The following is a 23,720-nucleotide window of genomic DNA, read 5'->3' on the forward strand; positions in this document are numbered from 1 at the left end:
TAAATTTATTGTTGTTTTAGAAGCGTATAAGTTGTGAAATCTTATTTTAAAAACAAGTTGTTAACTGTTTGGATGAACATATTTTAAACAACTTAAAGATGTTAATATGTTTGATGTTATAAGATATTTTTCTTGTAAAATTACTGAAATTATAGAATAAAATGTAAATAGTTATATGAAAATAGTTTTATAACTCTAATATTAAAAAATAAATCTATTTTATATTTATATTTATAAAAATTATTTTTCTTTGGAAAAACAATTTAATATTATTTTTAATGTGTATAAGTAAAATGACTCATTGGTTAATTGCCACATAATTTTTTAGGAAGTAGACGTGGGATTTTATGATTGCTTGCTCATCCACCAAGAAATTGATTTATGTGGTGGTTATCGGCTATCTACAACGTTATACGGATCTCTAATTGTATTCAATACATAACGAAAACCTAATTAATTAAGTCACCAAAATGAATGCAAAGTTGACAACAGAGATCATTTCTTAAGTTGTTTGTTTTCGAAGTGATCGAGATTGTGAACGATGATGCATTCATGCCAATTGATACCCTATAGTTAGGCTCAAGCCAGATTTGGGATCTCTTGCTCATCCTCAGTCAAAGCTCATGTCAAGGTAGAAGGCTCGTCACGGACCCATGTATTCTCTTATAAATATCAAGTTAAAGTGTTCAGTGCATTCATTCAATATATTATTTCTCAACAGCAACCTAGCTGCTCTCCACCTATATCCACAGTCTCTGACTTGAGCGTCGGAGGGACTACGTCAGGACACCTTCATGGCCCTCTTCTAACGGTCTTATTCGTGATTTCAGGCTCAGGTCAATTTCAAAACCTGTGTCTAGATTAGTGACACTTGTTGGAAATGAACCCTAAATTTCCGTGAGTATCACCAATGACGATTATAAGCCACCCCCCACACACACATATGTATAAGTTTTGTTTGTCGGTATATACAAGGTCGATCCTAACAATATTTGGGCCTGAGTCTAACTTTAAAAAGAGACCTCTGAATCATAATGTGTGTTCGCATTTTTTTAGTTCCATGGAAAATTTTCAAATTAAATCAATACGTTAAAGACAATATAAAAAACTAAAAGACTAAAAATATCAAACATGTCCAAAATGTTAACTAAAAAACAACCCGCCTAACAGTTTTAGAGCTAAAAATACTAATCAAGTCTGTATAATCAAGTTGTTTAGTAATTTCTTTCTCGATCAATAACACAGCCAATCTATTCAATCTTTCTCGTGACATTGTTGATCGGAGAAAAGTTTTGATGAGCTTTATCTTTGAGAAATTTCGCTCTGCACTTGCTACTGTGACCAGGACAGTCAACAAGATTTTACAAGTAATATGAGCATTTGAAAGTCGGATAAGCATTACATCTACCAAAACTTTAGTCAAAAAGCTGAGATTCTAGATATCACATAAAGCCCCGAAAAAAGTAAAAAACTACAATAAAAAATTAGAAGTTCGAACAAAGCAAATACAAGAAAATAGACTTATAGCTCCTCACGGGTCTTTCAATCAAACCTAGAGACGACTGCAACGACTGGAGTCGATTAAGGCTTGTCTGCAGATGAATATTGGGGAAGATTGAGGAATAAATCGATAACATGCTAAGCAAGTTCTATTTAATAAATACTTGGTTTTGGGCTATCTAGTAACTAGTATTATATATAATATTTTTTTAAAAAATTTGAGCCCCAAAAAAGAGATGTGCCTGAGTCATTTGACTCATTTGTCTCTTAATAAGCACGGCCCTGGGTATATAATAATTGAGAATCTTTATGATTTAAAGATTTGAGTTTATTATTAAGATCGGCAAAAATTTTGAGTTGCATTATCATGATCAGATAAAGTTTTTGAAAAAACAATCGACAAGTTTTATAAATATAAGTTGTATATTAACATTTTTTGTCAAGAAAAATAGCTTCTAATTATTAAGCGAAAGAAGTCTCTCTCGCAGTTGCAAGCTAGTTATTCCACCATGTTAACATATTCAATACAAAGAACCGACGCTGACTATGAATGTTTCGGGTCACACGTGGCAAAGGAGAACCAATAGATGAGGAGGAATTGCGTCGTGTGGAATTCACTCGGAAACTTAGCTAACAATGGATATTTTTCGGCTTGTTTCCTTTAATTCAGGGCTACCACCACGTACACATTTGTATTGGCACTTGACAGTATTTATAAAGGAAAAATATATATATTGTATTTATGTTTTTATGAGATCTTTTGTGACATATCTTTATCTATGAAACGAATCAACAATGCTCGCATTTACTTTTGATATAAAAAATAATATTTTTTCATAGACAATCTAAATATAAGATATATGTAATAAAATTGACTCATGATACCGTCTGACAATAATTTTTTTGTAACATTTTTCTGAAATTCTGCGAGTGAAAGAAATCTCGACCAGAAATGAATTTGACATATATGTGGTTTATCAATTTGTTCTCGAGAAATTAGTCGATATATAAAATGTTCGTACTTATCAGTATAAATAGTGTGGTTTTTCTATTTATGTTGATAATTATGAATATATATAATGCTAAATTTAGTTAATAGCTGAGTTCTAAATATTACATGGAACATGTAGTGGACGATAATTAAACATTTATATATTTGATGATGCCTTCTGCGCTATGTTAAATATTGTTTATTTTAATTATTAATTAATATTAGATCGTATATAAACTATAAATAAACACGTTCAATAGACCCAATCCACCTTGTTAGTTAATTTATACGGCACATTGTATTAAAATCCTTTGGCGCAAGTCTCTCCTCAATTAATGTTATTAATCGCTTTTAATTATTTTCAAATCAAATTAATTAAGCTTAATTTTCTTACCATATGTCTTTATCTATTCTTCAAACTTAAATACGACTCAAGAGTACATTAATACTCAAATAAATACTAATACTTAATTAATAATTTTTAGTTCTACCTATTTATTTATCTTATAAATTTCCACTTAACATTATCTTGTTCATATGATAAAAATTGAAAATTTCGACGCTCAAAATTTTACACTGATTCATTTTTGGCAGCTAGCAGTTTTGTGAACTCATTCACTAAAACAAATGGTTTCATTCTTCTCGCTTAATTAGTTGTTAAGCTAACTTTCACATCTTCATCATATAGAAACAAATTATAAAATCTTTTATAAGTAATCTATTTGATATCCATCAAACTAAAATCGTCAAATTCAACTCATTGAAATTGATTATCTTAACGGGAACCTATAATCCAATATTTGTGTGACCTTCAATGGTTCAATAATACAATTATTCATGGGTTCACAACCTCATATGATTTAGAATAAAATTTATTTTTATTCGGGCTTACCTTAATTAACCAAATTCTTTTAATCAACCCCTTGATCAAAATGTCAGAACTAAAGTCTGATTGAGCCCATCATATCATGATAAGAGCGTCTAATAACATCTTCCCATGATATCTTAGGTGTCACTGATAGTGCATGCAAGAACATTAAGTTATTGTTAAAGTACATTACTTTCCCTCCAACTCATATATCTCAATCGAATTTGCAACTATTGGTATATCGAAAGTTGCAAATGAATTCGATCACACATGAACCTTACACTGTTAACTCATCAGATCACATATAATATCTTCATCTATAGGTAAACAGTGACGGCTACAATTCATTGACTCCTACGTATTTCGAAACTACACTCAACCTCCTACCTAATGACCATCAATGGATTCAGTAAATGAGTCAAAGTGCAGTGATAGTACGCAGAGCCTCTATATTGTCCTTGGTCAAAAGACTAACGATGTACAATTATCACTGCAGACTATTTCACTCGATAAGTAATAATCACTTGTATATTTTAATACGGACTTCCTGAATTTTCTGGAGTTGTGTGAATCATCATTTTTTGATTTGCATCTTGACCTTCTCCACCTCTCACCAATATAATGAATCGAAGGTGAATTTGAACAATTTGAAAACAATCAACGGACATTCTGATACCATGTTAAGAGTGTAGACTTGAAAATAAATCTAACCCAAAAGTTAGCTCATAATTGTCTCATTTCTTATATACAACTCTTAAAAACTTAATTCGGTCGATGTAAGACATTTAACACTCTCTCGTACCCAATAATTAACATTTGGGACGTAAAATTTCTAAAACATTCATAGAGCATATAATATTGAGCTTGTGTTCTGATATCATATTTAGATAATAGATTTGGACTTAAATCCACAAAAAAAGCTCCAATTTATTATATATCATGTGTATTTATATCTCGTTATTTATCCATGAATTTATTTTCATATATAAAGTAGGATATAAACAAATTAAATTAATGACGCGAATAATTCAATATATTTTGGAAATCAGGTACAAGAGTGAGTCTCGTGTAAGACTGTCTCACAGATTTTAATTTATGAGACGGGTCAACCATATCCATATTCACAATAAAAAGTAATACTCTTAGCATAAAAAATAATACTTTTCATGGATGACTCAAATAAGAGATCCGTCTCACAAATACAACATGTGAGACGGTCTCACATCAATTTTTGTCCAACAAATACATTGTCCAGATCCCACTTCCCGTCAACTATTTATAGAACTGACACACACTAAAATGGCAACTAGACGGACGCTTTAAACAGAGGGGGGAAGAAGTGGAGGACTTGAGATCGTCAAACGATTTCATCTCAACGGCGTGACTATCACATATCTGCACGTATGTAGTCTGTTCGATTTAATCTTCTCCTCTGTTTTAATTTTTTCTCTACATGATAAAGATGAAGTTTTTCTTGGATTTCGTGACGTGTTATGGATCGTGCTCGTCGGAGGTTCGCCAGCCGCTGGGGGAGGAGACCAGAATGCTGATGGTGCAGGAACATCGCCGTCGTGTGGGACGGAAGCGAGGGAGGGTGAAGGGCCGACATGAATGGCAGCCTTGTCTGTCCTCAATCTCGGAGGATAACGTGATGACAGCTGAGAGGGCCAAGAGTATAGAAACCCCGGTAGCCGCCAGGTGGCGACGGAGTCTCAAGAGGAAGGTTTCGTCCATTTCGGAAAGAGATAGGAACCGTTCTTTAAATCGCTATCAGGCCCGGTAAACATTCAGACCCTATTCTTGAGAATTCAGTCCCCTGGTTGTTTTCCGATCATTTTTTAAAATTTTCTTGTTGGTTTTATTCAATTCAATTTTATAAACGGGTATTAACCATTGAATGTGAATATTCTTGATTTCATTATGTTTCTTTCTTTGTTTGTTGATTTTTACAGAAAGACTCCACCATCAGCCATGATTCTAGCATTCCCTCCAATTCCTTTCATGTTTTGATAGATTTCCTGAACAATTACTCCACAAATATATTCATGATCTTTCTTCTTTTAATGTTTTTGTACTCTACGTTTCAGTTTTCAAGCAAGCATTAAATTCCTTTACGAATAAATGTTGCATTGAATTGTAGAAAATTTGTGGTATTGGAAAATATGCTGCCCCAACCGAAGTTATATTAGGATACTGATCAATGAATTATTTATAATTAAAACATTATATAGATTTTCTAATATCTTGAGTTAGTTATTATCATAAAATACAATATATGCAAAAGAGTTGCTTGTTAATTAATAATAATTTTGAAAAGCATGAATAAATAACACTATATGAAATAATTGCTGATGCGTAAAGACCCATGTGAAACTCTCCACTTCTCTCTTGGACATAGATTTCAAAACAAGCATGCTTTAACTGCAGGAGTAGTAGAGCAAGTAGTCTCCCAACTAATCTATAATCGGGCGGCTTACCCAGCTGCGCCGATTGGTATTTTTTGGATTAGGCATTGCTTCTGTTTATAGTTTGTCTATTAGGTCGGAGTATTTGTATGTCTTGTAACAATTTTGATATATGAAATTTACATGTTTACCGATAAAAATAAAGCTATAATCGGATGGATCCAAGAGTCATTTTGGTTTCAATTTTCATGGTCATCGAGGAAATGGCAGTATAGATATGTTTTTATTCCAGAGAAACTTGTATGAAAACCAAATAGCACCAAATAAAAAGATGCACGTATCTCTCGACCCATTTCAAGACATCAGTGCAAATCTTTCCCCCTCTTCCATCCCTGCCATTGTATCGTACAAAGGTCTATGCAAGGTCTCCGGCAAGTAAAATGCCAACATCCCTCCTACAATACCACTAACCCCAAAAACCAGAAAAGGGATCCCACCTCCGAAGACAACAATAAATGGAGCCAGAATCGCGCCCATTTGTGCTGCTTGAGTCGCGCATCCAAGTGCTGCATTCCGAATGACAGTAGGAAACAGTTCTATCGTATAAATAAACAATAAATTGTACGTCCCCGCCATGCCAAATATCCCCAGAATACCACATACCATTCGAACCGTCTTCCATATCCCATATCCGTTTAACAAGGCTCCCACAATACAGAAAGCTCCACTGAACCATTGAGTCCCAATACTCAATGGCTTTCGACCAAACCTGTCTAATAATACTGCAGTTATCAGAAAGGCAGGCATCTCAGCTACTGCGTTGAGGAAAACATTGAGATAAAGGTTGGTTCCAAGGTTTACCACGTTCAAGCTCAAGCCATAGTATACAATGGAGCATAAGAAGTTAATGGCAACGGCTAAAAATAAACGGATTCGGGTGACTGGGGAGCGAAGCACGTCCAGAAGGGATCCTGTCACAGCTTCTTTCGATTCTTGTTCTGTTTTACTTTCATTTGTCTCTAGATCAAGGGCGAGGATGACACCCGCAGGGAGATTCTTCCCATTCATTTTAGCAATTTCACACATAGTTTTCATGGCACGACCCATTTTCCCTCGTATTAGGCACCATCGAGGGGACTCAGAAACAAATGGTAGTACGATGATGAGGAAGAGGACAGATGGAATGGATGAGGCAATATAAAGTGCTCGCCACGTTCGAAAAATGTAAGCAATTCCAGATAGAATGGCGATCCCTCCTGAGAAGAAGTAAAACGTGGACATTCCTGCGACCCCACGCTTAGTAGGGCCAACTGGCTCGGTGGCAAGGACAAAAGCGCATAGGCCAACTCCTCCGGTGCTGAAACCGGTGAGAATGCGCAATACAGCATAAGTCCAATAATTTGGGGAAAGCGCTGTTATAAAACCAAAGATGGCGTTCAAGATGCATACAACTAATAGTGAACCTTTTCTTCCCAGTCTGGAGTCTGAAAGATGTCCGAAAACTCCAGCACCTGTAAAAAAAAACGTAGTCTAATTGTTAATTTGTTGTCAGAACTCTGAATAAGAATTGAGCAGTTAGTGCAAAACAATTCCGTTACAGAAATCAAAATTTAACGGAACAGATAGTGGCGGAGGGAAAATCAAGAAACGTGGCTCAGCTATTGGGAACATGGACTTGGAGGATAAGAATGGATTTGATTTTTTCCATTATGAGTCATATTCAAGTTAATTAAAGCTGTCGTGTGTGGTTTAAACAAATTCAAATTTGCCAGCTCCTAAATGGCTATTATTAAGGAGGCTAATAATATCTTAATCCAGTTCACACAGCCCTCCATACCTGAATAAGCTAGCCAGCAAATTTAATAAGCAAATTGTCTTCAGCAGATATTGATTGTGTTATCTATATCGTTATATCGAATATCATGTGAGTAGAATCCGATCAGCTTTTTAATATACAAAAGGTGCGTTGAAAACAATGAAGTTAGTCCATTGAGAATTTGAGATTAGGACTCGAGAGTTAGGCTACTGACCTATCATGCAGCCTGCGAAAAAAAGGGCCTGAACCAACCCGATCTTATATTTCTGTCCACAAATCAATCCAAACTCTGCCACCGTGGAGCTCCCAGCCCCACCGACCCATTCCCAAGAACCGGGTTCAAGCTGGCACACGCTCTGAACCCCGGCAGAACAGCCGTCAGCACTGCCGACTGAGCACCGCCAAGCCGGTTCACGGTCGGCGAAGATGACGACCATGGTGTGGAACGCCTCCAGAGCCCAGGCCATGCTGGTCAACACGAAGTGTCTAAGCTGCCACCTCCCAAACTCCCCGCAATGCTTCTGCAACATGTCGTCTATGCACAGCCTCTCCACCTTTTTGGTGGAGGCGGCGCAATCCGGTTGAAGAAGCGGTAAGCGGAGGTCCACACCATCGGGTGATGATTCAGTAGGCGAACTTCCTGACATTGTACTTCTCTAGGAGAAGCTCGAGCAGACAGGATGGGCCTGGGTTTAGGATTAGGATTGGAATTTGAAGGGATCCAGAATATACTTTTTCCAAACGTATATGGACCTGGTCTATATATAGAAACGTGTAATCGGTTAACAGATGGAAAGTGTAGCGGAGCCGGGTGGAAACAGATGCTCTCGCAATTGGATATTTAAAAAACATATTATTCTATTAAAAATTTGGCAGTTCCGGATCAAAGTAAGCTTTCTTTAACAAATCATCCAATCCTATAAAGTGTCATATATATGAGTGAGTCTCATGTGAGACCGTCTCACGGGTCATAATCCGTGAGACGGGTCAACCCTACCCATATTCACAATAAAAAGTAATACTCTTAGCATAAAAAGTAATACTTTTTCATGGGTGATCCAAATAAGAGACCCGTCTCACAAATACGACCCGTGAGACCGTCTCACACAAGTTTTTGCCTATATATATATATATATATATATATTGATATATATACTAAATTTATTAGATGATTTATGACATCAAAATTTTAGAAATGAACACGTATTCTAAATATTAAACATTTGAATATTTAAATAAAACTAGAAAAATACGCACGTAAAAAAACAAAACTATCGAAAATATATGTACTAAATTTTAATAATATTTAAATGAATTAAAACATGGTTAATAACATTTATCAACTGAAACAAACTAAGTCATAAAAAATAAAAAATCATGACCATAGACGGTATATAAATCAGAGTAAGTATCTTATCCACTTGACAAATTTTCCAATATGCTTCTTGGTTGATTTTGACAACTCAACAGCTCTTTGTCGTAGTTTGTTATAATATACATATAACTATTTTGATATGCTCAACAAGTATCTGATCGTCTTTAACATCTATTATGTTATTTACAATCCTTATCCAGGAATATGACATGCTCGTAGTTTGCTTCTTTATCACGACATTTTTTCGATTTTCTATATTGTTTTTATTTGATAATCTTATTTTTCCGACTATTTTTTTGTTGTTAAATGATTTTTCAGCTTTTGACAATCATTAACTATAACTCCTAAGAAAAAATATTTTTACTCGTGATAAATTTTCAATTGTGACTAAAAGTATTTATAACCTATATATTCTTCAACAACATAACCAATGAATGGTGTTGCACCTTCTTCAAATATTGTGATATTTGTGATATCATTTTTATATATTTAGTATCAATATTATCAACATATAGCTGTAAGGTTAATAAATTTTTAACAACTATTTCTCAATCAGTGTATGAAAAATACTTGAAATATCTTCAAATGGCTATATCTTAGAATTGTGTCCTCATTTAATTTGACACAATTCAAGAAATTCATCTTGATCGTCATTTTTTGGAAGCTTTGAAATAATGATTGCGAGCATCATGTCATGAGGATGATATATTTTCAATGTCATTTGTTGCGTTTAGAACATAATATTATATTATTCATTGAAACAAAATAAATTTTCTTCTATCGAGTTTATATTTTGTTTTATAATATTTTATATCTTGTGGAACGACATACAAAATTAATTATTGTATTTTAAAAAGCTTGAGAATAGGTACGAATAATGTAATTAAGATATGCATATGAGATATCATTCAAATATATGTCAAAGTATTTGTCTTGTTCAATATCTCATCTAATAATATAACCATTTAGATTTGATGATCATTTTATGATAGTCAAAATTAATTTGATGAAATATTATAGAATTTTATTTAATTTTCAATATTTTGCTAAGTGAATTTATTTGACGAGGAGTTTTCTATGCTACCATCATATATGTTATGAATTAGCTAGTTAGACACTTTGACTAAAAAAAGAGACAAAAACAATCTCGTATCACCTCGAAATATATCGAGATAATATTGGAGAAAATAAAGTGAAACTGACTCAATGTCTCAATAAAATGCACATAATTGATCTGTTATATTGTGTCAACAAAGTTTTAGAATTGTTCTCATACCATTATAAATAGAATGAGAATTATGCACAATTTGTTTTTCATGTATTTCTTTTTCTAAATGAAGAATTTTTTCTTTTGAAAAAACTATTTTATTGAGAAATACATTTTATATGACATTCATATGTCGCACAACCATGAAGTACCAACATAATCATTATATAACACTTAACGTACACATACAATTCTTCAATTCCTTCTTCATTATGTTTCGTTGAAATTTAAATCTGAATCATTCTTGATCTTAACATTTTGTTTTAAATATGATTTAATATATATGTATATGTTTCATGTTACTTAATTATACCTAATTTCAAATATCTATAAAAAATGTGCTTGAATTATATCATACAGAAATTAGGACATATTATGTAGGACCGAACACTTGCCGCTTTACCAAAAGCTATAGCTAGTAGTAATGGTGCAACTCAAATCTTTTAAATCGCGCAGCAGCTCAAGCACCACAGTTCGGCCGCTCAAGCAAGCAGGGACAATTATTGCATCCAACAATCTTCCTCTCAATAATCGCACTCCTTGCAATCAATGGGAATCGAACCCGTGACTTTGGCTCTGATACCAATTGTAAGACCGAGCGTTTGTCGTTTTACCAAAAGCTATAGCTAGTAGTAATTGTGCAACTCAAATCGTTTAAACCGCGCAGCAGCTCAAGCACCACGGTTCGACCGCTCTACCAAGCAGGGACAATTATCGCACCCAACATAATAATACACAACATTATTTTTTTTATTTAACATGTATTTTTTTTTCATCAACTATGTTTGTCAAAACTTTTTTGTTCAAAATTTGACGCATTTTGTAGACTATATGCAAAACCAAGAAATTATATAATTCACAGAAACCATTTACTATTTTCTCTTCGAAGATCAGAAGACACAAAATACGTGGCTTTGATTGATGTACTCTCGTACTTATTTTTATATAAACAACAAGACACGTCATATAATATCAGAAAAATCAATTATCGCCAACAATACTAACCAAAACGAATAAAAAAATCATAACACAAACAACCTCGATAAGAAAAAAAAATGATAACTCAAAGTTTAAAAATAATTTATTTAGTACAATAACAAAAAATTTGAAGTATATACGAGCAATAAAAAGCATAATCACTCTCAAATTAAATATTAACTCATATTATTCACAATCTGTAGAAATTTTCCCATATTTTTTTCAAATAAAGAGAAGAAGCCTTATTAATGTCATCGTTTTATAGATATTCATTCTACTTCTTTAAAAAACACATGAAAAATGGTGCCTTGAAATCATATTAAAACTATTTAGAAAAGCAACCGTAAAAATATAATACAAAGTCACACAATTTTTCTTAAACCATAGAAAAATATTAGACTATTGACTAACTATATCTAGCAACAACAAAACATGCGTTAACTTGTGATATAATTAAAATTTAGAATCATGCATAATCATTGAATTAGAGCAAAATCGCATGCCAAAAATCTACTGGATATTATATATTTTAATAATTTGTCCATATTTGTCGTTCACCAGAGGACTCTTAGACCTACCAAATTTTGTAGTTCACCTATTATTTTCATGATAAATAATATTACAAAAATAATATAAGCAAGAACATAAAAACTCAAATTAAAATGCCTTCTATCAATTTAAGTAAAAAAAATCGATTAGAGAATATAATAATGTCGTAAAAAATTTAAATATTGATTTATAGACAGAAGTTTGAAAATACATTTGCCCCAATAAATAAAAAATGTTATCTCTTGATATTCTGAGACATAAGGTAAAAACGAAGAAATATTTCAATCTTTTTAATATTTTCTAAGTCACTTCAAACTAAGTAACCTAAGCAAACATAAAACATGCATTATGTGTTTAAAAATTAACAAAATATTTCAACAATAAAAAATTGAAAAATAACCGTTTTTGTTGGATATTTGATTTTGTTTTCTCTTTTCTTTGTGCAAACAAACAAATCACATAAACAATGCAAACACAATTACATAATCAATACAAAAGACATATAACAATCAAACATGTTAACGCTAGGGTAAAAAAAAACTTCTCTCATTGCAAGAACACAAAATGATCAAATGAAGCATATTATTTAGTAATATTTATTTAGCAGCATTTATAAAAAAATTGACTAAATAACTTAAAAACGGTGTTTGAAATCACTTAAAGACAAATATTTCTCTCAATCACATATCTCTATTGACACTTAAAAGTCTGAAAATATTTTTATTCTAAATGGGAGAAAGAAATTTTGTATGATATTAATATTTATAAATAATTTATTTTTATTCAATCCGACTCATTTTCATTTGTCTTCCTGTTATTATTTGACGGCAATGTATAAATTTAAGTAACTAAAATTAAATTTAAAGTAAATTAAAATAATAATTAGTTTGATTGAGTTAAATACACTATTAATGATCTTATTAAACTAAGATAAAAAAAATGAATTAAATAACACCATTAACATGACAAATTGTAAAACAAAAAAAATAATATAATAGTAAGCTCACAAATGAAAGTCATATACTTAATAGATTAATAATAGATAATATATTATTTAGTAATATGTATTTAGCATCATATATTGAAAATTGATTAAAAAAATATGTATTAATGATTATTATTAAATGAAGGTAAGGATATTTATATAAATTCACAATTCACGTTCATATATTTATATTAGTAGTATTAGTATTAGTATAGATAAATATAAATAGATATAGATTATTTGTAAGGTTTTTTCACAAAACAACTTTTAATCTCGGCTATTGAATTTAAAAGTTTAGTAATTAGTAAATAAATAATAAGGATAAGGATTAAAAGTTTAGTAATTAGTAAATAAATAATAAGGATAAGGACAAAAGAGTAAATGAATAATTGTAATTAATAATTAATAATAAGGATTGAATTTAAAAGTTTAGTAATTAGTAAGTAGTAAATAAATAATAAGGATAAGGACAAAAGAGTAAATGCATAATTGTAATTAATAGATAATAATAAGGATAAGGACAATGTGGTAAATTCACAATTCAATCTTTATAAGTAAATAAATAATAAGGATAAGGAGAAAAGAGTAAATGCATAATTGTAATTAATAATTAATAATAAAGATTGAATTTAAAAGTTTAGTAATTAGTAAATAAATAATATGGATAAAGATAATGTGGTAAATTCACAATTTATATTTATATAGATATAGATTGACATAAATGACTATACACAACATGGCATACTCTGCTAATTATTCTTGGATATGGTTGTCGAGTCAGTCCCAAATTATCAAATATTAGTTGACTCATGTTTTCAAACTAAGACTTTCATTAAACATTTCCAGGAATTTTTTTGTCTTTTTTCGAAAACCAATTATAAGACTTTATTTGGATCTTAATTCAAATTTATTCTGTCTTTCTATAAATAAATATATATATATATAAATTTATTCTTTCTATAAATAAATTTATATATATATATATATATATATATATGTATATATATATTTATTTATTCTATATAAAGACACGCACCCAACGAATTTTGTAATATATTTATTTAGTTTGAGAAAATTTAAAATCCCTTGATAATTTAGAATCTAATAACCTACCACTATCCGGATAACTCCAACGACTTTAAATAATTAATAAGGATGGTCTCACGAAATGATCAGTCATACTCACGATTATAATAATAAATAATATTTTTGACATAAAAAATAATTTTTTTATATATAACTCAAATAAAATATATGTCTCACAAAATTGATTCTTGAGACTCTCTCACAAAACGTTTTATGTTAAATAATATATTTGAAATGGTGTCATTCCAAATACTATAATCAAAATACACCCTTAATAAATTACACGCAAGTGAAACGTGTGGATATCATTATAATTTAAATTGTAGTTGAATAAGTAAACCTAAAAATTCAAAAATGAAATTTACGATTTGTTAGCAATTCAATGACATAACAACAGCAGTGTTTCTTTTTTAACTTACAACACATTGTTTTTATACCTGAAACTTGGATTTTACAAAAGTAGAAACGGTAAAAAACACTTCGAGAAGAAAATTTTAAAACATGACTTGTACATGCATCATCAATGCCAAGCAGAAGCTGAAACCAGATTCCTGTCCTTCCATCCCAACAGCATAGCTCCATCCTTCTCCACCAAGGTGTAATTCTCCGAGTAGCATCGCAGTAATCCCCGAATCACTGAATTCACATAAGAACTTAGAGGGTATGCTTGAAAGCCGGCCATCGTGAACCTCAATCTCCATTTGCCAAGGAGCTCGTGTCTCTCCACTCTCTCCTTCCCTTCACAAGCTATGATGTTCACCATATCTCTAGCCAAACAGTGTTCCTCCACGTTGATTCGCTCTTTCCTGTCCCTAGGCATTGTAACATCTATCGACTCAAATATGGCTGAATAATAGTCTAGAGCTTCGATGAATCTTTGAAGAAAAAGGGCAGTGTTTGTGTTCGATTCTTGTTCCACTAAAGTGACAACTTTCGGAGAAAGAGATTTCACCATTCTTAGAAGCCCGTCTCTTGGATTTGACACATCAACACTCTCGTCAGGTGTGTGGTGAAGCTGCAGTGGAAAGTTCACCACCAGCGCCTCACCGGGTCTAACATCGAGCATATCCCTTGTGATATCAGGAGCAAACACTGGAACGGGTTGAAACTCGACAGGGATGCTGAATTTCTCAGAAATTGCTGCCAAACGTCTTCCTACTAATGCAAGACTGTCTCCACGAGCGTGTTTTGAAACAGGATCATCAATCCCAGTAATTCGAACAAGCGGGGCACCACAAGGTCTTGCTGCGAGTGCTTGTAAGAGAGTCATCCATTGAGTCCCTTGTCCAATCTGGAAATCTATGATGTGGATTCGGTTCTCATTTTTACATGCCTCAGCAATGGCGCCGTTTGCCGCCATATAACCAAACTTCAAATACGGGCATATTTCATACAGAATGTGCATGTACGACATCAAGTCTTTGCTATCTGGCTCGTTGCACCTCAAGGACCGGTAAATGTTAGTACCAGACAGCTCTTTCCTTGCTATTAATCCTTCAAGCATGTATGCACCAACACGCTGAATCGGATCTCCAGTAATAGATACAGATGCACGAGCATGGGGTACCAACTTTTCAAACTCATTTATTTTATTTTCGGAAAGTGACCTCGCACATGCAACCAGTAGTTGCTTGAGGTTATTAGTAGGGAAACCATGCAACGCAAAGTTTTCCCTGGCCTTGTAGCAACTCTCCGTACTGTGTTCCCCAGTAGAGCTGCTAAATGAATCGGAATGATTTAAAGGAGACCCCGAGGATTCATGGTTCCAGCCTTGTGACCCTTGGACAGGTGCCTGAGATCTCTTATTTTCCCCTAAAAACGGTTCTGATGTTGCCACTTCCTCATCATCATCCGGACCCATAAGAACACTCTCCAACTCCAATAAAGCACGCCTTACGTGCTGATTGTGATCAGCACTATGAAGAGAAAATGCTCCACTGGAACAAACCAATAGGTTATCCTGACGGCAGAAGGAAGGGGGTCTCGACTGTTGAAGGTACTCTTCGTAATACGGCGAAGAATTGGACGAAGGGGTGAATTCGTAAAAATTATCCGTTGAACTTTGCTGCTCTAGACTACCCTTGTAAGCGCCGAGTGTGTCAGTATCAGAATGGGTAGAGAAAGGCGAGCCAGATAAGTTTCTTGTATCGAAATCCAAGGATCTGAACAGATTTGCCGGTAAGGCAGAAACAGTAGGATAAGAGGAAAAATCTGCACCAGTAACACCGAACCCAATATAATTAGAGTCCATCAAACAAGAAAAACTGCTTTATACAAAATGCAGTTCCGTCTTATCCAGCAGAAAAATAAACCTGTAGAAGAGAAACGAGGCAATATTAGAAAACTCATTTCATTCTCATCCAGCATTCAAATATAATTAGCACCAGTTCGGTATTTGCTATCCCAACCTTTTACAGTTATTTGACAGATTACAATATTCAGGTGATCGAGACATGCTCGTGAAATATATCAACAAAGTTTACATTAGATTCAATTCGATTTAGATAAGAAGTTAAGAAGATTACATCCAAGTAGTAACTAGGACTAGAATTCCATTTTATTTTTCTCTTTTTCTACAAATCGAGCAGGATATCAGTCTAGTAAAGTATTCGAATATAAACTTAAGGCATAAGGGATAAGTGCATTACTCCAAGCTAAGGCCGAAAACTGGGTATTTTAATTCTATCAATACTTGTTTAAAAAGGAAAACTTTTGTTCACACAGAAATTTCTAAAACATCCCATCTGAACTATTTCCTCCTGACAAAAAAAAAAAAAGAATCAGCAAGAATTTTCCATTAAAAAGAACATCAGAAACCATTCAAGAGCTGGTCTTCCCAAATCCAGACTATATGAACCTTTTTTTTAATCCCACTGGTATCTAAGAACAATAAAGAGTAGAGAAATCATGTTCTTTGCCCTTTTTTTGGTCATTATAGAACTAGAGAAACTATTAAAACAGTCTGATTTTTAACCTTGAGGGATTTCAACAACGTCAAGCAAATAAAGATACACAGCATACAGCTAATCGATAAATGAACTCAAACGCGACGAACTAAAATCCAGCAAAAACAAACACATTAAGCAAAACGAAGAAACATAATAAATTCAGTAAATATTAAATACCTGACCTTGTTTGCAGATGGTAAGTCAAAGATTGTTTCTTTTTCCTTTTAATTTAATTGTAGGAGTGTGAATGCATGAATGAAAGAATTTGTGACGGGAAACAAGAGAATATGTACATAAATAGCAATCCGATAAGGGAGACGATGGTGGGTGGAAACTATATTGAATTTGACGGTGACGGCAATCGTTGGGGTGACTGGAGATTTTGACGGCAGCACTAACGATTCTTGACTAGCGAGTTAGTCTCCACGCCAACCACTGACGCGTTGACTCGAGGAAGAATGTTCCAGCCTATAGGCTATTACTACAATACTACCTAAGCTTTATATCACGAACATGCACGTGCTAATGCATCACTCCTAACTAAAAAATTTCATGTTCAAGAAATCCTATTTAAATAATTATTATAATTAATCATCAAAAATCTTATAAAAGATCATTCTTAGAATCTTCATTGCAATGTAACATCTAGATTTTTTTATACAAAACCCCTTTTTTAAGTATTTATTGTTGTTGACGGGAAGAATTTTGTTATACTTGGAAAAGAACTCCTCAATCGCCTTAAATACCATTAATCTTTCTTTAAAAAACAAGGATTCCATCTTTTTAAATTTGTCGAGATTCAAATAAGTATAATTTAACAACATAGAAAAATCAAGTTGCACGAGGATGATGTGGCGAAAGAAAGGAGCAGATTTGTAATTAATAGTATGATGTACAAGCGAACTTTGACCTGACATGGCAACACGTCGGTCAACATGTGAGGAAAAAAGAAAAGTCAGCCACTTGCATGAGAGTTTTTTCTTTAAAGTAACTGCAAGTTTCCATTTATTTAATATGACATAAACTGGCCAATGAAATACAATCAAGAAAAACTCTCCATTAATGGGAGCCCACATAACGATAAAGCCCGTTTACCATGGAGACCCGGGTCCAACAATATATCTTAATTCTGAAATTCAACCCACATATCATATCGCGGACCCGGTAAAAAAGAGATGAGAAAGGAATATGTAGGCTTAGTAATTGGGATATCAATAGGAGTGTTGATTGGAATAGCTTGGCTATATAATGTCGCTTTGTTTTGTTTTGCATACCGTACGAAGCGAATCAAGATTGGTAGTAGCAGTTTTAGGAGCAGTGCATCGATCCATATTCGTGAAAATGATGGTGCAGATATTACTTCAATGTTGTCTGATTCATCAGTCGGGATAGAGTCCATGGTATGCTGTACAAAATGGCATGGCTTTGTGGTCTGGTAGGTTTAAGCAGGCTGGTGTGCACCCGGGATCCTTGAGTACTCCTACAAGTATGCATTCTTTGCCTACTGTGGGGATGTTGTGAGTTATGACGCACCATATTATTATCATTCTCTTAGTTTGAAGTTTAATGTGGCATGAAGTGGAAACTTAAATGTCATTGGCCGCTACCCTTTGTTTAAAAAGTGAACCTCGATTTGTGAGTTTGTCGTAGGTGGATATATTATTTGAATTCTATTTGTGATGATTTTTTCTTTGCATTCGAATTTTTTGTTTGTTAAATTAGCTTATGATATGTGTGCCCTTCTCACTTTTTCACCGTAATCAGGGACCTGCAGAAAGCGACTTACAATTTCAGCTCATTAATTGGTCAAGCAGCTTATGATCATGTGTACAAAGCACAGGTTTCGTCTGGCAACACAGTTGCTGTCAAAGTGCTTGCAACCAATTCAAAGCAGGGGGAGAAGGAGTTCCAAACCGAGGTACTTCAATTTGATTACTAGCGTGTTTGCCAGCAAGAACTTGCTTTAGTTTGTTGGTTGCAATCAACCAAACTGATTGAAAGAGTGTAATTAGTTATGTGCCTAATCATTGAAGGCTCAACTTCTGAAAGGATCATGAATATCACATAGCTTAGGAAGCAAGGGTTTAAAAAAAAGTTCCTCACATGTCATTTAATATCTACTTTATATTATTCAATTTATAAGCAAAATGAATTGTTATTGCATTGCGAATCCGTTTGAATTCACAGTTGCTATATGTGTGTGTGAGTGTGTGTGTGTGTGTCATCGATTCTAGCACAGATTCTAAGTGTTCAAATATGTGCCATCGACTTCAGCACTCGTTGATTTAACTTTTATTTGATTTTACTATCAGGTTATGCTTTTAGGAAGGTTGCATCACAGAAGCCTTGCGAATTTGGTTGGCTATTGTGCAGAGAAGAACCAGCACATACTTATTTATGTTAGATATGAGTAGAGGAAGTTTGGCTTCTCATCTATATAGTAAGTTAGCTATTTTGTTCGTTTAAGTTTCAAATAACAAACGCCTCATTTTCTGACATTTCATCACGGTGATATAATTTTTAGTTCGCATTATACTTGTTTTTTTTGGTGATTTTCAGATGGGAAACTTGAACCATTAAGTTGGGAATTAAGAGTTCAAATAGCACTTGATGTAGCTCGGGGTTTGGAATATCTTCACTAAGGTGTAAGTTTAAAAACTACATTTTTATCCAGAGAGCAGTGTCATAAAAACGAGCTCCGTTTGTCCTTCCTCTGTTACTCTAACTCGTTTTCTCTCCTTTAATGGCTGATTTCTTTTATAAGCATCAGGCAGTTCCACCTGTGGTACATAGAGACGTCAAATCATCCAACGTTTTACTGGATAAGTCCATGAGAGCAAGGATGGGTTTCTGTTTGTTGTGCACTTTTTCCTCGAAGAAATATCTGCAGGATTGAGTACTGATTTTGATATCGGCTCTTTTTATACAGGTAGCTGATTTTGGACTTTCGACGGAAGAGATGGTTAGAAAACACGCCTCAAATGTTCGGGGGACTTCTGGATACCTTGATCCTGAATACATATCAAAACATTCTTTCACGAAAAAGAGTGACATTTACATCTACGGTATGTTGCTCTTTGAACTTATTGCTGGAAGAAACCCTCTCCAGGGTCTTGTGGAGCATGTTGCGCTGGTAAGTTGTCTTTTGAATTTTTTTTTGATTTCTTGGATTTCACTACTAACTCATGGGTGATTAGTTATCACAGGCAGCCATGAGTACAGACGGGAAAGTTGGATGGGAAGAATAGTTGACCTCCGTTTAAATGGGAAATTCGACGTGGGAGAACTCTATGCATTTGCTGACCTTGCACACGGATGCGGCGTACCTATTGCAAGAAAAAGCCATCGATGAGGGACATTGTTCAGGTTCTCTCTAGGGTTATCAAATCCAGACAAAGTAAGAAACATGCCTCAACTCCCCTCGAAAATGAAGTTATAATCGATATGCACCAATTAGAACACCAGCGAGCTGAATCGTTTGACAGCATGATTGATTCACTTGATATCTAAACTGAAGGTTTTTACTTCTTTCTTCGCCTTCCCTGATTTTGGATCTTGATCTGTAACATAATTTGAGGTGTTTCTGCTAGTATTCAAACCAGTTTATCTGGTGGCCTTTCATGTGAAGCTAAAGTAAAATCCTTTCTTGTATGTAGTTTTGTACTCGATTCTTGGAATACAAAATGTTGACTTCTTCTTCGACCAGATGTACCATCTCTTTCTATTTCTACCCTTCTAAAAATTAATGACTTGAAATTTTTTGTTTTAAAATTTGAAGTTGAACCCTAGTGTGAAAAAATAACGACTTAAAATACTTTGTGAAATCCAAGAACTTTAAAAAACCACATGATGTTGAACTTTTAATTCAAATGCTCTAATTGACAAGGTATTGTAAATACACATGTTTTTTTTAAATAATATCTTTGAAATTATATTGAAAATTAAAAGTCTTCAAAATCGAAAATATATCATAAACGTTAATAGAAAAATATTTTTTTCATTATATTATATATAACACGTTACAAGTTTCAAATAGTTTTTCATCGAGATATTTTACATAAATCAAAAATAAATAAATAAAACATATATATTTCAATATACATACACCCACTTGGATTTTGTCTCGTTAATTTTTCATAATAACTTCAAAATTTAAAAAATACTGAGAATTTTTTAGCTTAGTGATTTGATTTCCTCTACATAGTTTTCATAATTGTTCATCCACAAACAAGAAATAAAGAAATGAAATATTTATTGAGTTTTTAATACTGTGGGATATAAAAGAAAATTATAAGTTGAATTTACCAAAATAAAATGTAGCGATTCCATAAGAATTTGAAGGAACTGGAGAATCCAGCTGCACCCAAAGCCTTATCCTCTCTTTCCATTGTAAGTCCAAAGGAGCAAAAGATATGGTATCAATGGCTGCTCTGCAGAGTTCTTTTACAAGTTTAAATCTTTCGTCCAACTCTTTCTTGGGCCTACGCTTTTCTCCCTCTATCTACCCGACACTGGTCTGTCCTTCACTCTTTATTCCTATGTTTTCATAGATTATGAACCCTTTTTACCCTCAATCTGTCTGTTTTCTGTGTCGTTGGATTTGTGTCTTCAATTTAATTCGAAGTTGTCTACTAAAATTAACTGCTCTCATTCATCCGGCCTTTTTTTTTTTTTGCGAAGTATTGGTAAATGGGTCTTCTGTATTTGTATTTTTTCGTCCAATGTGCAAGAAAGAATAATCTCGTCGACCAGAAATTTTATCGTTGAGCTTATGAACATTGCCCTTAATCTAATTGAGATGAATTCCTGCTTGATTTTGATCCTACAATCATTTTCTGCTGCGTGGATGAACAACCGTAATTATGACTCAGAAAAAAATTCTTGAGAATTGAAAGGATTGATTGCTAGAGTGCTCGCACATGAGAACCTATCTTCATTAGTTGTTGTGTTCCATAGGCTTTGGAGGATTCACTTGGAGGCATGGAATTGTTTAATCTGATACTTAGACATTTTACTTAACTGAATTTCAAATTGCTCACTGACCTGGTCTTTCTGAACTTTTAGAATAGTTTCTGGGAAAATGAGGTCAAGTGTTTGATTTCTTGCCGTTTGGATTGGAAGCACTACCGAAACCTTTTGTTGTGTTTGTGTTCTTTTAACGGGCAGATGTTACAGTGTTTATAAAAAGTGGCATCTCAACTTGCCTGAAGCAATGCGAAATGTAAAAAGGACTAAAAAAAATAGCGAGTTGAATATTTCCAATGTGTTGTTTCTGAAGTTGTAAAATATATGGGTCCTTCATAAATTACAATTTTGTGGGATTACTTACTGGGTTTGAACTAGATAGAACAGTGCAGATTAGTATAGTGCAATAGATCTTCTGAATAATTTGTTCCTATTGCATCTTGATATTTGCTGATTTAAATCCTTGTCTGATCTTGATTTTCAGCTTTTAAGTTCTTTTTTATTATTAATGTTTGTTTTTGTTATTAGTTTGAAATGTTCGACTCAATTTGCAGGTTAAATCTACAGAACAGCCAGGTCTGATAGTATCAAAGGTTCGTGTTATGGATTTCATTTGTCATACTCAAAACTTTGAGCCTCATGGATTGGCTGAGTGTAGAAAGAAACAGGAAATGAACATCAAAACAGAAATATGATTCCCATACCTGCTTTACAATTTCATTGTCTTGTTAAACGTTGAAGGAAATTAATGAAGCGTAAACATTTTCTTTTGAGTCATTCTGATTTCTGAGTGCATTGCTAATGATGTCTTTTAAAGTCATAGAGCATGATCATAATTTGATAATTGAAAATATTGATTAAATCAGTTTTGAACATTGGAAGTTAGCTGAGATAAGTATATTTTTAGAGTTGCTTTACCCTGATAATGACCACGGAGCAGATAAGGAAGACAATGTAGATTTCCATTTCAAGATTTCATTCCTCTGAAATTCCAAATCAATGTGGTGAACAATAAATACCATCTTGGTTGATACTTCTCTCAAGAATTTTGGGTGGATAATATTTGAAATCTCATTTCAGGTCAAGAGATGGGAGCGGAAAAAGTGCAAGCCAAACAGCTTACCAGTGCTTCACAAGATGCACGTGAAACTCGGAGATACGGTAAAAGTCATATCTGGAAAAGATAAAGGTAAAATTGGTGAGGTTGCTTCTATTATTAAGCATAACAGCTCTATAGTAGTGAAAGAAATTAACCTGAAGACTAAGCACATAAAAAGCAAAGGAGAGGAAGAACCAGGGAAGATAATAAAGGTCATTTCCTTGTCTCACGTTTGCTGTTTACTTGTTAACCTATCTGTATATGAGAATCTGTTTTGCCCATGTATTCCCATCTTGTGTTTAGTAGTGTTTTGAGTTTGACTGATGATTTGGGTTTGTCAGATTGAGGCGCCTATTCACAGTTCAAATGTGATGCTTTACTCCAAAGAGAAGGGCGTGATAAGCAGGGTGGGTCATAAGTTGCTTGATGATGGAAAGCGTGTTCGTTACCTCATAAAGACTGGAGAAATCATCGATAGCGCAGAGAATTGGAAAAAAGCCGTCAAAGAAAGAGAGAAGGTGACGGAAGAAGCTGCTGTTTCTGCTTCTTAGTCTTGTAGTGTCTGAAACCCATTGATTTATTTAGTTATAAGCTTCAATGTTATTCTTTTGTCCTCGAGCATGCAAATGCAGCATTTTATTAAAAACTCAGTTCATGTATTTGCAAACCATTTAAGTGCAACTGTTAAAAATTAGTATCTTTGGCAAATCATCACAAGTTTTCAAGCGAGTAAGATTCTGGAATCTTAAGCAATCTGTTAGATGTCTCGTGCTTTCTTGAACTAGATTTTGAGGTAGAGTTAAATTCAAGTATATGATTTTAACATAAGATCAGAGTTATTCATGTCTCATATATGTGTATGCAAGAATCATGCAACAGCAAAACATA

General features: G+C 33.5%; 3 protein-coding genes and 1 pseudogene across 4 annotated transcripts; 2 read left to right on the forward strand and 2 right to left on the reverse strand.

Moving 5' to 3' along the window:
* Positions 1 to 5,982: 5,982 nt before the first annotated feature.
* Positions 5,983 to 8,504, reverse strand: LOC140814423 (organic cation/carnitine transporter 4-like). The gene is made up of 2 exons (XM_073173396.1): positions 7,795 to 8,504; positions 5,983 to 7,275 (listed from the first exon to the last, which is right to left on the reverse strand). Exons 1-2 carry the CDS (start codon positions 8,225 to 8,227, stop codon positions 6,119 to 6,121), a joined length of 1,590 nt encoding a protein of 529 aa, XP_073029497.1. The 5' UTR covers positions 8,228 to 8,504; the 3' UTR covers positions 5,983 to 6,118.
* A 5,699-nt stretch (positions 8,505 to 14,203) lies between these two features.
* LOC140813913 (scarecrow-like protein 21) lies at positions 14,204 to 17,105 on the reverse strand. Of its 2 annotated transcripts, none has more exons than XM_073172725.1 (2): positions 16,951 to 17,105; positions 14,204 to 16,132 (listed from the first exon to the last, which is right to left on the reverse strand). In XM_073172725.1, the coding sequence occupies exon 2, from the start codon at positions 16,069 to 16,071 to the stop codon at positions 14,341 to 14,343; it is 1,731 nt and encodes a 576-aa protein (XP_073028826.1). In that variant the 5' UTR covers positions 16,072 to 16,132; positions 16,951 to 17,105; the 3' UTR covers positions 14,204 to 14,340. The 2 variants fall into 2 exon arrangements, with proteins under 2 accessions (XP_073028826.1, XP_073028827.1); XM_073172726.1 differs by having other exon boundaries at positions 16,946 to 17,094.
* Positions 17,106 to 17,820: 715 nt separating this feature from the next.
* On the forward strand, positions 17,821 to 20,467 carry LOC140813917 (calcium/calmodulin-regulated receptor-like kinase 1; annotated as a pseudogene).
* A 579-nt stretch (positions 20,468 to 21,046) lies between these two features.
* On the forward strand, positions 21,047 to 23,524 carry LOC140813916 (large ribosomal subunit protein uL24c). The gene is made up of 4 exons (XM_073172728.1): positions 21,047 to 21,282; positions 22,288 to 22,326; positions 22,814 to 23,044; positions 23,174 to 23,524. The coding sequence occupies exons 1-4, from the start codon at positions 21,181 to 21,183 to the stop codon at positions 23,381 to 23,383; spliced, it is 582 nt and encodes a 193-aa protein (XP_073028829.1). The 5' UTR covers positions 21,047 to 21,180; the 3' UTR covers positions 23,384 to 23,524.
* Positions 23,525 to 23,720: the final 196 nt, after the last annotated feature.

This window comes from Primulina eburnea, chromosome 15 (genome assembly GCF_022965805.1).
Source record: "Primulina eburnea isolate SZY01 chromosome 15, ASM2296580v1, whole genome shotgun sequence".
Lineage (NCBI taxonomy): Eukaryota > Viridiplantae > Streptophyta > Magnoliopsida > Lamiales > Gesneriaceae > Primulina > Primulina eburnea.